The sequence below is a fragment of the Leucoraja erinacea genome, chromosome 10 (genome assembly GCF_028641065.1).
Source record: "Leucoraja erinacea ecotype New England chromosome 10, Leri_hhj_1, whole genome shotgun sequence".
NCBI classification, from domain to species: domain Eukaryota; kingdom Metazoa; phylum Chordata; class Chondrichthyes; order Rajiformes; family Rajidae; genus Leucoraja; species Leucoraja erinaceus.
This window is the reverse complement of record NC_073386.1, coordinates 55,414,431-55,427,294: the sequence shown is the minus strand read 5'-3', so window position 1 is coordinate 55,427,294 and position 12,864 is coordinate 55,414,431. Positions and strand designations below refer to the sequence as shown.

The window sequence follows — 12,864 nt, the reverse complement described above, 5'->3', positions numbered from 1 at the left end:
GTATAGAAGGAAGCTGAGAACACATCCCTGCGGGGCACCAGTGTTGAGAATAATCGGAGAGGATGATTTGTTACCTATTCTCAGTGATTGTGGCCTGTTGGTCAGGAAGTCGAGGGTCCAGTTACAGAGGGGAATGCTGACTCCAAGTTCCAGGAATTTGGAGATGGGGTTGGATGGGATAATGGTATCGAAAGCAGAGTTGTAGTCTTTCATAGATGTGCTTCTTATCCAGGTATTCCAAGGGTGAGTGTAGGGTCAGGGAGATGGCATCAACCATGGACCTGTTGTGGATAGGCGAACTGCAGTGGATGGTCTTGGCACAGATATTGTGGGCGGAATGGCCTATTCTTGTGCTGTTCAATGTTCAAATCAACCCTGGGGCTGGGGGTGGGCTTGGAGAGGACATTCGCTGGTGGCAGGGTTTGAGCAACGATTGGTGTAGAGGCGGAGTTTGAACGGTGACTGCGGTGAGAGGCGGAGTTTGACCGGCGACTGCGGTATAAGCAAAGATCCTGTAGCTGTAGGATCTTTGGTCTAAGGATCCGGGTTGGCTTTTTCGTGCCGGCCCTTGTTTCGAGTGTGTGGAAGAGGTTTGTGGTTGCGGGGAGCGATAATGGCGGAACAGACCGTGGAAATCGACGGCGGGATAATGGAAGGGGTGAGTGGTGCGTTGCCGCGGGCCCGGGCCCGGTGGTGAATCTCTTTGCTTTGCCGGGCCTGTGCTGTCCTCTCTGGGTTTCGCTCACGTCCACTGCGCGGTTTTTGGGCCTGGAGTGGAAATCTGGCATTTATAATGTTTTAATGCCAATCGTAGTTGTGTTCAGAGCGCGGAATAAAACTGTCTGTCGAAATAAAGCAGTGGGTCGGATCTGATTTTATTGTCACGGCCCCTCAGTCTCGGCCCGTTACTTTGGGTCGTTCTTTACATCGGATAATTATAATCAATCATTGTCATTTCAAATCTAACAGCTTGCTTGAGTATTGCTTGTATGGTATTGATCAACTATGATGTATACGTTTCTGGTCTCGTTTCGAGGGTTTAAAAGTCTCGAATTGCATTCAAGAATTTGGGGTGGGTTTGGACAACTCACAATGTATCTGCCTCTCTAACTCCACCCATCTCCCGAGATTGTTTACATCCCCGAATTATCACCGTGTATTTAATGGGTAAATAGACACAAAGTGCTGGAGTAACACAGAGGGACAGGCAGCATCTCTGGAGAGACAGAATGGGTGACGTTCAGACTTCAGGGAGTCCAGATATGGGAGGGCACGAAAATACTGCAAGGTGTGGACAAACTCCAGACAGTCAGAGGAGAGGAGCTTTGATCTTTTCAGAAGAAGGATTTTGACCCAAAACATCACCTATTCCTTTGCTCCAGAGGTGTTGTTATCTGACCCGCTAGTTACTCCAGCTTTTTGTGTCTATCTTTGGTTATGTATCAGTCTGAAGAAGGGTCCTGACCTGAAATGTTACCCATCCATATTCTCCAGAGATGCTGCCTGACCTGCTGAGTCACTCAAGCAATTTGTGCCCTTTTTTTTGTAAACCAGCATCTGCAGTTCCTTGTGTCTACAAGTGAAATTAAATGATTGATGATAATCAGATGTTGTGGTTGGTTGTTCTGATGTTTAATTTGATTTTTGATAGAGAACACACGGATCCTATTATGATGCCAATTTATGTCCTCCACAGGTTTAGGTTTTTTTTTTATTGTCACCTGTTCTGAGGTAGTGAATTTTTTTGTTTTGCAAACTATCCAATCGGATAATATAATTATATATCATTATTTATAACTGATATAGCCCTTTACCTATTAAAGGACTATCATTTATGGGTAGCTTGAGAATATGGAAGTCTGTTGTTGTTAACAATCATTATGTGTCGATGTATCTGCTGTGATTCAGTTGGTAGTTGTTTCATCTCTAATTACATTCAGATTAATTTATTGTCATACGCCATAGAATCATAGTCATACAGCATGGAAACGGGCCATACTGTCCTTTCTGTCCTGGGCCTCCTTTGCCTGAATGAAGCTCAATGCAAACTGGAGGAACAGCATCTCACATGGAAAGCAAATAACTCAACAGTATGAACATTGAATTCTCTAATTTTGTTTTTTTTCCCTACCCACCTATTCTGCTCTCCTTTCAACCCTGACCCTTCCTCTGGCTTCACATTTCATTCTTCTATCCTTATCATACATTCTTTTGTCTCCTTTTCATCTCTACCGTATGTCTGCTTTGGTGGCAAGAACAGGAAGGCAAATTTCAGATCTGACATCTGAATGGTGTCAGATTAGGAAAAGGGGAGGTGCAACAAGACCTGGGTGTCCTTGTACATCAGTCACTGAAAGTAAGCATGCAGGTACAGCAGACAGTGAAGAAAGCTAATGGCATGTTGACCTTCATTGCGAGAGGATTTCAGTTTAGGAGCAAGTAGGCCCTACTGCAGTTGTACAGGGCCCAGGTGAGACTGCACCTGGAGTATTGTGTGCAAGTTTGGTCTCCTAATTTAAGGAAGGACATTATTGCTATTGAGGGAGTGTAGCGAAGGTTCACCAGGTTAGTTCCTGGGATGGAGGGACTGACACATGAAATAATGGGTGGACTGGGCTTGTATTCACTGGGATTTAAAAGGATGAGAGGAGATCTTATAAAAACATATAAAATTCTTAAACGATTAGGCAGGCTAGATGCAGGAACAAATTTCCCGATGTTGGGGGAATCCAGAACCAGGGGTCACAGTTTAAGAATAAGTGGTAGGCCATTTAGAACTGAGATGAGGAAAAACATTTTTACCCAGAGAGTTGTGAATATCTGGAATTCTCTGCCATAGAAGGTTGTAGAGGCCAAAATTAACTGGATATTTTCAGGAGAGAATTACACATTTAGCTCTTAGGGCTACAGGAATCTAGGGATATGGGGGAAACAGCAGGAATGGGATACTGTTTTCAGATGATCAGCCATGATCATATTGAATGGTGGTGCTGGCTCAAAGGGCCTAATGGCCTACTCCTGCACATATTTTTCTATGTTTTTATGTCTGCGCACCTGGCAATTAAAACGTTCGCTCATCTGTACCCACCCATCACTTGCAGGCTTTGTCTTGTTCCTCACTACCCTTGCAACGTCCCCCCCCCCCCCCCCCCCCACCGCAATTAGCCTGAAGAAGGGTCCTGACCTGAAACGTCACCTATTCATGTCCTCCAGAAATGCTGCCTGACCCGCTGAGTAATTCCAGCAATTTGTTTTTTTCTTTTAAACCAGCATCTGCAGATCTTTGTGTCTCTTGTGTACATTAACTCCTGGGTAAATAGTCATACAGCACAGAAACAGGCCATTCAGCCCAACCTATCCCTGCTGACTAAGATGCCCCAACTACGCTGGTCCCATTGCCTGCCTTTGGTCCATGTACCTCTAAACCTTTCCTATCTATGTACTTAGCCAAGTGTTTTTTAAATGGCGCTCTTGTACCTGCCTTGAATACCTCCTCTGGCAGCTTGTCACATATACCCGCCACCCTCGGAGTCTAGAAAGTTGCTCCTCACGTTCCTATTAAATCTTGACCCTCTAACAAACTAATGTCCTCTGGTTCTCGATCCTATACATGCGTGAGTGCTCATAATACGATAGAATTCAACCTGCAGTTTGAGATGGAGAAATCGGATGCATTAATATTATTGTTGAGTAAAGGTAACTATAGAGGCATGACAAAGGAGCTGGCGAAAGTTGATTGGAAGGGTACTCTAGCAGGGATGATAGTTTAGGTTAGTTCAGTTGAGTAGCAATGGTGGGAGTTTTTGGGGGAATAATTTAGAAGATGCAGGTGCTTTTCAACCCAAAGTTGAAGAAACATACCAAGAGGGAAATGAAGCACCGTGGCTGAGAAAGAAAGTCAAAGACAGCATAAAAGCAAAAGAGAAGGCAGAGATTAGTGGGAAGCTGGAGGATTGAAAAGCTTTTAAAAAGCAACTAAAATAGCAATAAGGGGAGAAAAGGTCAAATATGAAGGTAGACTAGCCAAAATATAAAAGAGGATATCAAAAGCTTTTACAGATAGATAAACAGTATAGCAGAGGCAAAAGTGGACATTGGACTGCTGGGAAAAAAATGCTTTTAAAGTAATAATGGGGAACAAAGGGATGGCAGAGGAACTGAATAAGCATTATGCTTCAGTGTTTACAGTGAAAGACACTAGCAATGTGCCTGAAATTCAAGAGAGTCAGGGGACAGAAGTGAGTGCAGTCACTATTACTGAGGAGGTGGTACTTGGGAAGCTGAAAGGTGGAAAAGTGGATATGTCACCTGGACTTGATGGATTACACACCAGGGTCTAAAAGACGTAGCTGTAAAGATTGTGGAAGTGTTAGTAGTGATCTTTCAAGAATCACTGGAATCGGGAAAGGTTCCAGAGGACTAGAAAATCGTAAATGTGACAACTGTTTAAGAAAGGAGTGAAGCAAAAGAAAACAAATGATAGGCCAGTTAGTCTGACTTCTGTGATTGGCAACATGTTAAAAGCCCATTATTAAGGATAAAGTTTGGAGACACTTGGAAGCGCTCATGCAATCATGCCTCTTATCTCTGTCAGATCATATTTGTATGTTTAAGAAGGAACTGCAGATGCGAGAAAATCGAAGGTACACAAAAATGCTGAAGAAACTCAGCGGGTGCAGCAGCATCTATGGAGCGAAGGAAATGGGCAATGTTTTGGGCCGAAACCCTTCTTCAGACATTGCTATTGTCTTCCACTTGTATGTTTATCTGTAGTGCAAGTATTTATATTGTAGGGACAGCTACTTTCCTACAACTATCTAATTCTTGAACCAGTGTGCACGATAATTGAACACTATAGTCCCTTTTGTTCACTACCTTGGAGTTGTCTTTTTCTAATTGTTTTGCACTCATTTTTTTGCGCAATATTTATTTTGAATCTGTTTTTGTGTGTTTTGTCTGAGTCTATGTACCTGCAAAGTTGCTGCAGACTGGATATTTGTTATGCCTGTACCTTGCTATATGTGCAAATGCCAATCAACTCAATTTTACTCTGAATGTTTGTGGCATTTTCTCTTTCCAGGGAGGGCAGATTTTGCGTGTTTGCACGGCGCTAAGTTGCCTTCTAGGAGTGAAGATAAAAATACACAATATCCGAGCGGGGAGAAGTACACCTGGGCTGAGGTAAGTGTACTCAACTTATTTTATCACAATTTATTTCCATCCATCAAACTCTAGTGTGATATTAGGTGGTATTATCACCTAATACCACATTATATGGTGCCTTCGTTCTTGAAGCCTGTGAGAGAATCCACTGACTATGACCATCAATCTGACATAAGGCTACATTTTGATAGGGTTGTCAAAAGGCTTTAGCCATTGTTGTTGGACAGTGGTGTTTATGGAGTTCGCATTACAAAGTTGCCGCAGAAGTAGAAGCCATTGAGTTTATTAATACAATGCTAATTAAATTATGAGTTTTTACAAATCTGTTTTCCTTTAGTAAAAAGCGGAAAGCTGGAAGAAGTCAACAGGTTAAGGAGCATGTAGGCAAATGTGTATATTGGGCTGAGGGAAGAGGAAAGATTGTTGGCATATAGCAGGACAAAGAGAGGTGGGATAGAGGCCAATACGTGGAATATCTGATTATACGTATCACATGTTAGCCGATCAGAGGGAGCCAGATGTGGAAGGAGGGCTGGGCCAAAGGCTGGTAGGTGACGGGTGGAACGAAATTTGGGAGGGAGTGATGATGGGCATATAGAATTGTGTGTAGGGGGGGAGGGGGGAGGAATGGGAGTGGGGAGAGCAAAACTAGGTGGATGGGTGAATGTGTGTGGGAAGATAAGTTTAGGATGGATGCTCAGCTGCAATTGGAACGGTTAATGGATAAGAATGAATGTTTCTAAGTTTATTGGCCAAGACTGTACACATACATGAAATTTGCCTTGGTGCTCCGCTCGCAAGTAACAACACGACATACAGTAACAATGATACAATGATAATTAAACATAGTCCTCTGTCACAATGGAGTAGGTTGAGGAAAGACAGGTTGGTGTGTGAGTCGGAAGGAGAGATAAAATGATATGTAACCCGAAGCTCAAGATTGCTGTTGACAACGTAAATGCTGCACAAGGTGGTTGCCTAATCTATGTATCGTATGGTTTAACCCATGTAGAGGATGGCTTGCTTGTGAGCACCAAGTAAGACTAGGTTAGAAGAGATGCAGTTGAACCTCTGCATCACCTGGAGGGATTTGGTGGCGAGGGATGAAATTAAGGGACAAGTATTACACCTTCAACAGTGCCAAGCGATGAAGGGCAGTGGTTAACTTCAAGCTTCAACCCACTATGTCTGGCCGAACGTAATGCCTAGATAAACTAATCTCATCTTCTTGCACATATCCATACCCCTAATTCCCTGCATATCCATGTGTCTATTTACATTTGCTGGTATCATTTTGATGGGTTAAAAACATTTCCGAATTGATGAAAACTTTCAGAAGAGAATGTTCTAATTAGGTTAGTTTGCGGTCTCTTTTACAACCACAAATGGCGGGTGTCAGACACTAAAGAATATTTTAAAATGGTGCAAAAAGAGTGACATTCATAAATTATGCCATGATGTCCTTGACTTGAGGCTCTTGCGATGGAGATTGATAAACGTTTAATTAATGTAACAATAAATGCATAAGCAAAGACCTTAATAATAGGATTCTACTGAAAAACAAAATTTTGATTTTTAAGGCCGCAGCATCTGTCAGGACTCCAGATGATTTGTGATTTATGTGATGGTTGCCTTGAAGAAGCCAAAGTTGGTTCCACTGAAATCTACTTTACGCCGGGTAAAATCAACGGAGGTAACCATGTTGCAGATACAAAAACAGCAGGGTAAGTAAGCACAAGCACACATAGTTGCATATGTAATGCAATTTTAGATTGATACAGAGTTTGTCATTAACGGAATTTTGTGAAGGTTAATAAATGCGTCAAGAGTGTTTAATTGCCATATCTACTGGCAACAGAACAATGAAACTCTTACTTGCAGCAACTTAACAGGCCCATAAATGCAATAATGCACATAAATATATCGTAATGCAATAAATTAATAATCACAATACTAGATAATCATAATGGCACAAAAAAGTGCAACCAAAAGACCAGAGTCTATGGTAGATTATAGTTGCTGAGGTTAGTGTTGTGTAGTGTTCAAGAGGCTGATGGTTGCTGGAAAGAAGTTGTTGGTTGTCTCAGTTTTCAGTTCGTTCAAATGTTCTCAGCGAGGAGACTGTGGTCAGGGTGGTTTGGGTCTTTGATGTTAGCTGCTATTTTGAGGAAGTGCCTCCTATAGACCCTTTAATGGTGGGGAGGTCACCATTTGTAATGGAGCAGACATTGTCTACCCTGCTTTGTAGTCTCCTTCGTTCTTTGGCATTCAAGTTGCCAAACCAAGCCGTGATGCAACCAGTCATTATGCTTACTACCATATGCTTGTAGAATTTCAGTAGAGTATTTATCAACATACTGAATCTCCTGAATTTTCTAAGGCACTAGAGGCATTCATAAGGTCTAGGAACAGAATGAGGCCATTTGATCCATCAAGTCTACTCTGACATCCAATCATGGCTGATGTATCTTTCTCTCTCAACCTCCTTTTCCTGTCTTTGTCCCATTACCCATGACACCCTTACTAATCAAAAATCTGTCAATCTCCTCCTTAAAAACATCCATTGATGGCCTCCACAGCTGTCTGTGGCAATGAATTCCACAACGTCACCACTAGTCATCACTCTGACTACAGAAACTTCCCTCATATCCATTTTGAATGATAATTGAATGCCAAATGTACGTAAAATGGGACCAGCTTGAATAGGGAGGTTGCATGGGTTGAGGTCACGGCCCTTGACCCTTATTGTTGCCACGCATCGCCTTCTGGAGTACAAGTGCTGAACGTCAGGTAAGCACTTATTATGGCTGTCTTCTGTCCCAGCATCCAGACTCCACGCTGACTGGTTCCACACTCGCAGACCTCGGGCCGTCTGTCCCCGCGGCCAGTATTTGGCGGCTGAAATGTGGCGGCGGGGCTACAGACAGCCCGGCACCTGGGGGGAATCATCCCGTGTGTGGGTCGGGGGTGAATCATCCCGTGTGTGGGTCGGGGGTTGGGGGGGGGGGTGAATCACCCCGGTGTGGGGGTCAGGGTCCGGTGCCGGTGCAGCGCGGTCAGTGACTCTGGATGGGCGGAGGGACCAAACTGTCTCCAACTCTGCTGCAGCTGACGGGAACGTTGCCAGGTTTATGGCCCCGCGTGTCCGCTGTCCGGAGCCACGGCCCCGCTCCACCCGCCCCCGTGTGTGAGCGCTGCCGACCCACAGCCCGTCACAGTGCAGCCGCACAGGGGGAGACGGGGCAGAGGGCGGCCATGGCCGAACAGCGCTGACCCCGGGGGGAGGTTGGGGGCTGTCCCGAGGGATCCGCTCCTTCGGCCGCTTACACCTTGGTGCTCGGGTTCAGACCGCTCAGTCAACTCCAGCCCTGGGCGGTGGTGGGCCGGGACAGCAGTCCCTGAGCAGCAGTGATTTTGGCGGTTTTCTCTCACGGTTACCCCTATTTCCAAAAATTGTTTACAGCGCAAAAATTGACTTTTGGCGGTTTTTAACAGGTAAGAACGTACGTGTTTCATGTGTTAATAGTATATGCCGGAAGCTGCCTTGTACTCCAGAAGAGTTGAACTACATGCGTCATGCAATTTGACCTTATGACCTTACGTGCAACCTCCCTATAGACATCTCCATCAGCATGGACAAGTTGGGCTGAAAGGTCTGTTTCTGTGCTGTGTGACACTTATTCTCTATGACTAAGGTCAATTGTGTTTTGTTTACTAGGAGCGTCAGTCTATTAATGCAGGTCTCCATTCCGTGTGTTCTCTTTGCTGCTTCTCCATCACAACTGATTTTACGAGGAGGCACTAATGCTGAGATGGCTCCACAGATTGATTATACTTTACAAGTAAGAGCCAGTATGGTGTTAGGGAAATTGGCTGTGTGCACTTTTCTAAGGATAGTATTTTATCTTATTGTAATAGAAATTTTATTAATTTGTATATTTGCAACCTTTTAAGATTTTCAATTCATTTGCATATGTGCACATTTATAAGCATGTTTTACGTTAGCTAGTTTTAGTTTCTATGGAACTTTTCACTGAGCACAAAGTAAGCCAAAACCAAAGACCAAATGGACATTTCAAAATGGCCTTCAGCCTGACATTTTCCACAATTATCTGATTTCCATCTGCAATATCTCTGATTTTATTTGGCATCTGTTTCCTGTCAGTGATTAAAATTAGAGACTTATTTTACACAGATATATTGTAATTTTCAAAAAGAGACCCTCTTACTCTAAATGCTCTATGTTCACTATTCAAATTGTTCACTATTCAATGGATCAGACATTTGACTGAATAGCCAATGGCTGATTTGAAATCGTCTGGGCACGATGAAAGCATTTAATATTCTTCAGAAAACACGTTTTGTGCTATATTATAATCCTTCTTTCTACATATTAACCAACTAATCTTTGTGTATGTGTGTATAATGGATACTAGCAATAACATTTATATGACATTTTTATATTAATGGAACATCCCAATACCTGTACAGGAGTATTTAAAAGGTTTGGGAAGGGGACTGGACAATAATGAGTATCTTCAAGTGTGTGGCAATGATGATAAAGGTTTAGTGAGGAAATTCAGGCCATGGTGTATTGGCAACTGAGAATGACTGCCATTGTTGGGGCAATCGTAATGTTCTTTGGTTGTGGACAAGGAACTTGCAGAGATAGTAGGGGTGAAGGATTAGAAACCAAGCATGTGAGTTGCAAATTTATGTAGATATATAAGAAATATATATTTTACGGTATTAATGAATATGGTGGAAGATGTTTTGGCTGAAGGGCAGAAAGCAGAATGAGTATCTTGGTAAGGTTTTTTTAAATATATGCTACATGATGTGAATGATAAAGAAGAAGATAGACACAATGTTGGAGTACCTCAGCGGAGCTGGCAGCATCTCTGGAGAGAAGGAATGGGTTCTCTCCAGAGATGCTGCCTGTCCCGAGGTACTCCAACATCTGGTGTCTATCTTCGATTTAAACCGTCATCTGCAGTTCTTTCCTACAAAAGAAGAAAGTTTGATGAGGTGCTCAAAAAGGAGCAAGATGTCAGGTGTGGAGTTGTGCCAGACCAAGATATGATTTAGTGATGGAATGTGCACTATCATAATGAAGGTTTTGAGCAGGTGGTCAAAGGTAGTGCTTGGTGGGGTAGCTTGATTTAGGAAGATGTCCTTGTCTATTAGCCAGATTTCTATCAAGACACTGATAATATACTCATCCACAATCTTCCTCATGTGAGTGTCTAGTTCACAAATAAATTGACATTCTGGTGGATGATGCAGTTACAATGCTGGGAAGGATCAGTTGAATGCAAAAGACTCTTCAGAGACTGCCTAGAGGTTCCGAGGGAAGCTATAAACTAAGTTGTATCATGCAGCACAATGATCGGAGAATGACAAGGTTGAGGAACACTGAAGGATACGAGACAGAATTTGGGACGATATTGTATCTAAAAGGAGGAAAACAAAAGGAGGCATGATTACTTAAAATAATCAGCAAGGGATAATGGTCTTCCAGGGTCCATATTAGCCAATACTATTGATCATTCTGTGTCATCAAATATGGGCCACCTCCTCTTCAAAAACCAAATGACAGGACTTCCGGTGGCGTCATGGAGAATTAAGGCGCGGCATTGAGCTTCTCCCCCGTAAAAAAATTGTAAAAGCCGTTTTAAGTCAGCACCGATTTTAAAAAAACTCACCGAAGTTGCCTGGTGTTGTATAAGGGTGATATCATCAGAAGAAGACGTGAAAATCGGGGAGATTAATGGTGAAATCGAGTGTTTAAATGAGTTTAAATGAGCAGAGATAATCGTTCAAGGGCGCCAAAGAAAAACACTATCAGCCTTCAGCTCGAGAAAGTATTGGATACTCTGCAAACGACAGAAGAAGGTTCAGAAGAAGAAGATTCATACAGACAAGGGTCTCTGTTTGAAATGGCAACAAAAGGAGACAAGGAGGAGAAAGAAGTGAAGCAATTGCTTTTAGATATGAATGCTACAATTAACATTACACTGGAGAAGATGCAAAGTATGGAGTCTCACATGGAAACTAGCATGGAGAAACTTTCTCAAAAAATTGATAATACTTGCAGTGAGTTAAAAGAACTGAAAAAGCAGAATAAGGAATTTGATAAGAGATTAAAATCAGAGTGTGTCAGAATTGAAAATGATTACAACAAGAAATTTAAAGGTGTAAAGGATGATTTCGGAAAGCTGGACGAGATAATGGAAGAAATGGAGAATGAGATAAAAGAGATTGTCTCGGAAATAAAGAGTTTGAAACAATCACAGAAAACTGAAGAGGAAAAACTTGGAAGAATGACTGATAAATGTCTGGACCTGGAATCAAGAACTCGGAGATATAACTTGAGAATTCTTGGGGTAAAGGAAGGACGTGAAGGGCATGAATCTCAAGCATGTACTTTCGTTACTGATTTGCTCAAAGATGTCTTTGAACTGTCAGAAGAACCAAGAATAGACGTCGCTAACCGAGTTGGGTATGTTGCAAAAGGAAAAAAGTATTCAAGACAGATAATCGTGAAATTCCGTGACATCTCTTCAGTGGAATTTATATTGAAAAAATCATTCATGGCAAGAAGCTAACATACCGTGGGGATAATTTGCGAATATTTCGTGATTACTCTCCTGAGGTAGTCCAGAAAATGAGATTGTTTACACCGGCAAGACACACTTTGAGGGATGTCCCGGGAGTAAGATATGGAATTTACTTTCCCGGAAAAATGAAGATATCTTATAATGGCGTTGAACGCTCATTTGCAGTGCCCGGAAAAGCTTTAAAGTATGCAGAGGACATCGTTAAGAAAACATCGGGGCAAGCTGCCGACAAAGAAGAAGATTGAACTTTTTACAGAGCTTTGAACTGATTAAAATGGCCGAGCTAACCAGACAATTAAAAAGCTTATCTCGTTGGAATGTGTTATTCAGAGAGCTTGGTTATATTCAACCTTGGATGAAAAGCTCAAAGTTTAACCCCTTGGCACCTGCCTGTACGGTAGTTAACCCTTTGGTACCGGCCTGTATGATGTATGGTAGTTATAGAAAGGGATATTATGTAAGAATCCTGGGGGGATATATATTGGAAAGTTTAGATTAGACTAAGATTGGATAATTGGAAGGACATATATACTTATACAAAATCGTGTATATGTTGTGTTCTATATTTGTTTTGGGGTTTTTTTTACTCTTTATGTCTCTTCCTGGTAACTTTTTTTTTTTTTTTTTTTATTTTTTATCTCGGCTGTCACGCACTGGTTTGATAAACTCATATAAGAAAAGACAAAATATGAAACGGTATGTAACTTTTTATGAGGATTCACCAAGGGGGAGGAGCTCAATGTATAACAACATCACGGAGGTCGATACATTTTTTGCCATCATTGATGGCTATTCGTCCTTAAGGTATCTTCCCTTAGATACCTTAATAGCACCTTTTTTTTTAAAGCACAATTTTTATCTGTTTAATTTTTTTGAAAGTAATTGTATATCACATTCTTTTTTCTTTTTCTAAGGCACTTTACAAGAAGGAGATGCAATATAAATCTAATGAACCGGGATGACCACCCAAGTCCTAAAATTCTGAGGTATTTGGTTGCACCATATGATTCAGGAATATTACCCTGATTACAATGCAAGACGATAGACAAATAAAGAATGGAGGAATTACATTTTGTAGTTG

At 42.0% G+C, this 12,864-nt stretch overlaps 1 protein-coding gene across 2 annotated transcripts in view; it reads left to right on the top strand.

Annotated features, from left to right (window-relative positions):
- rtca (RNA 3'-terminal phosphate cyclase) overlaps positions 1-12,864 on the top strand; it is a 30,365-nt gene that overhangs the window by 2,436 nt on the left and 15,065 nt on the right. Inside the window, exons 1-4 of one of the 2 annotated variants that reach the window (XM_055642370.1) lie at positions 452-658; positions 5,081-5,181; positions 6,744-6,887; positions 8,882-9,005. In XM_055642370.1, coding sequence (XP_055498345.1) covers positions 614-658; positions 5,081-5,181; positions 6,744-6,887; positions 8,882-9,005 — 414 coding nt within the window. In that variant the 5' untranslated portion in view covers positions 452-613. Of the gene's footprint in view, positions 1-451; positions 659-5,080; positions 5,182-6,743; positions 6,888-8,881; positions 9,006-12,864 lie in introns of those variants that run through there. The other variant, XM_055642369.1, reaches the window with a different exon arrangement.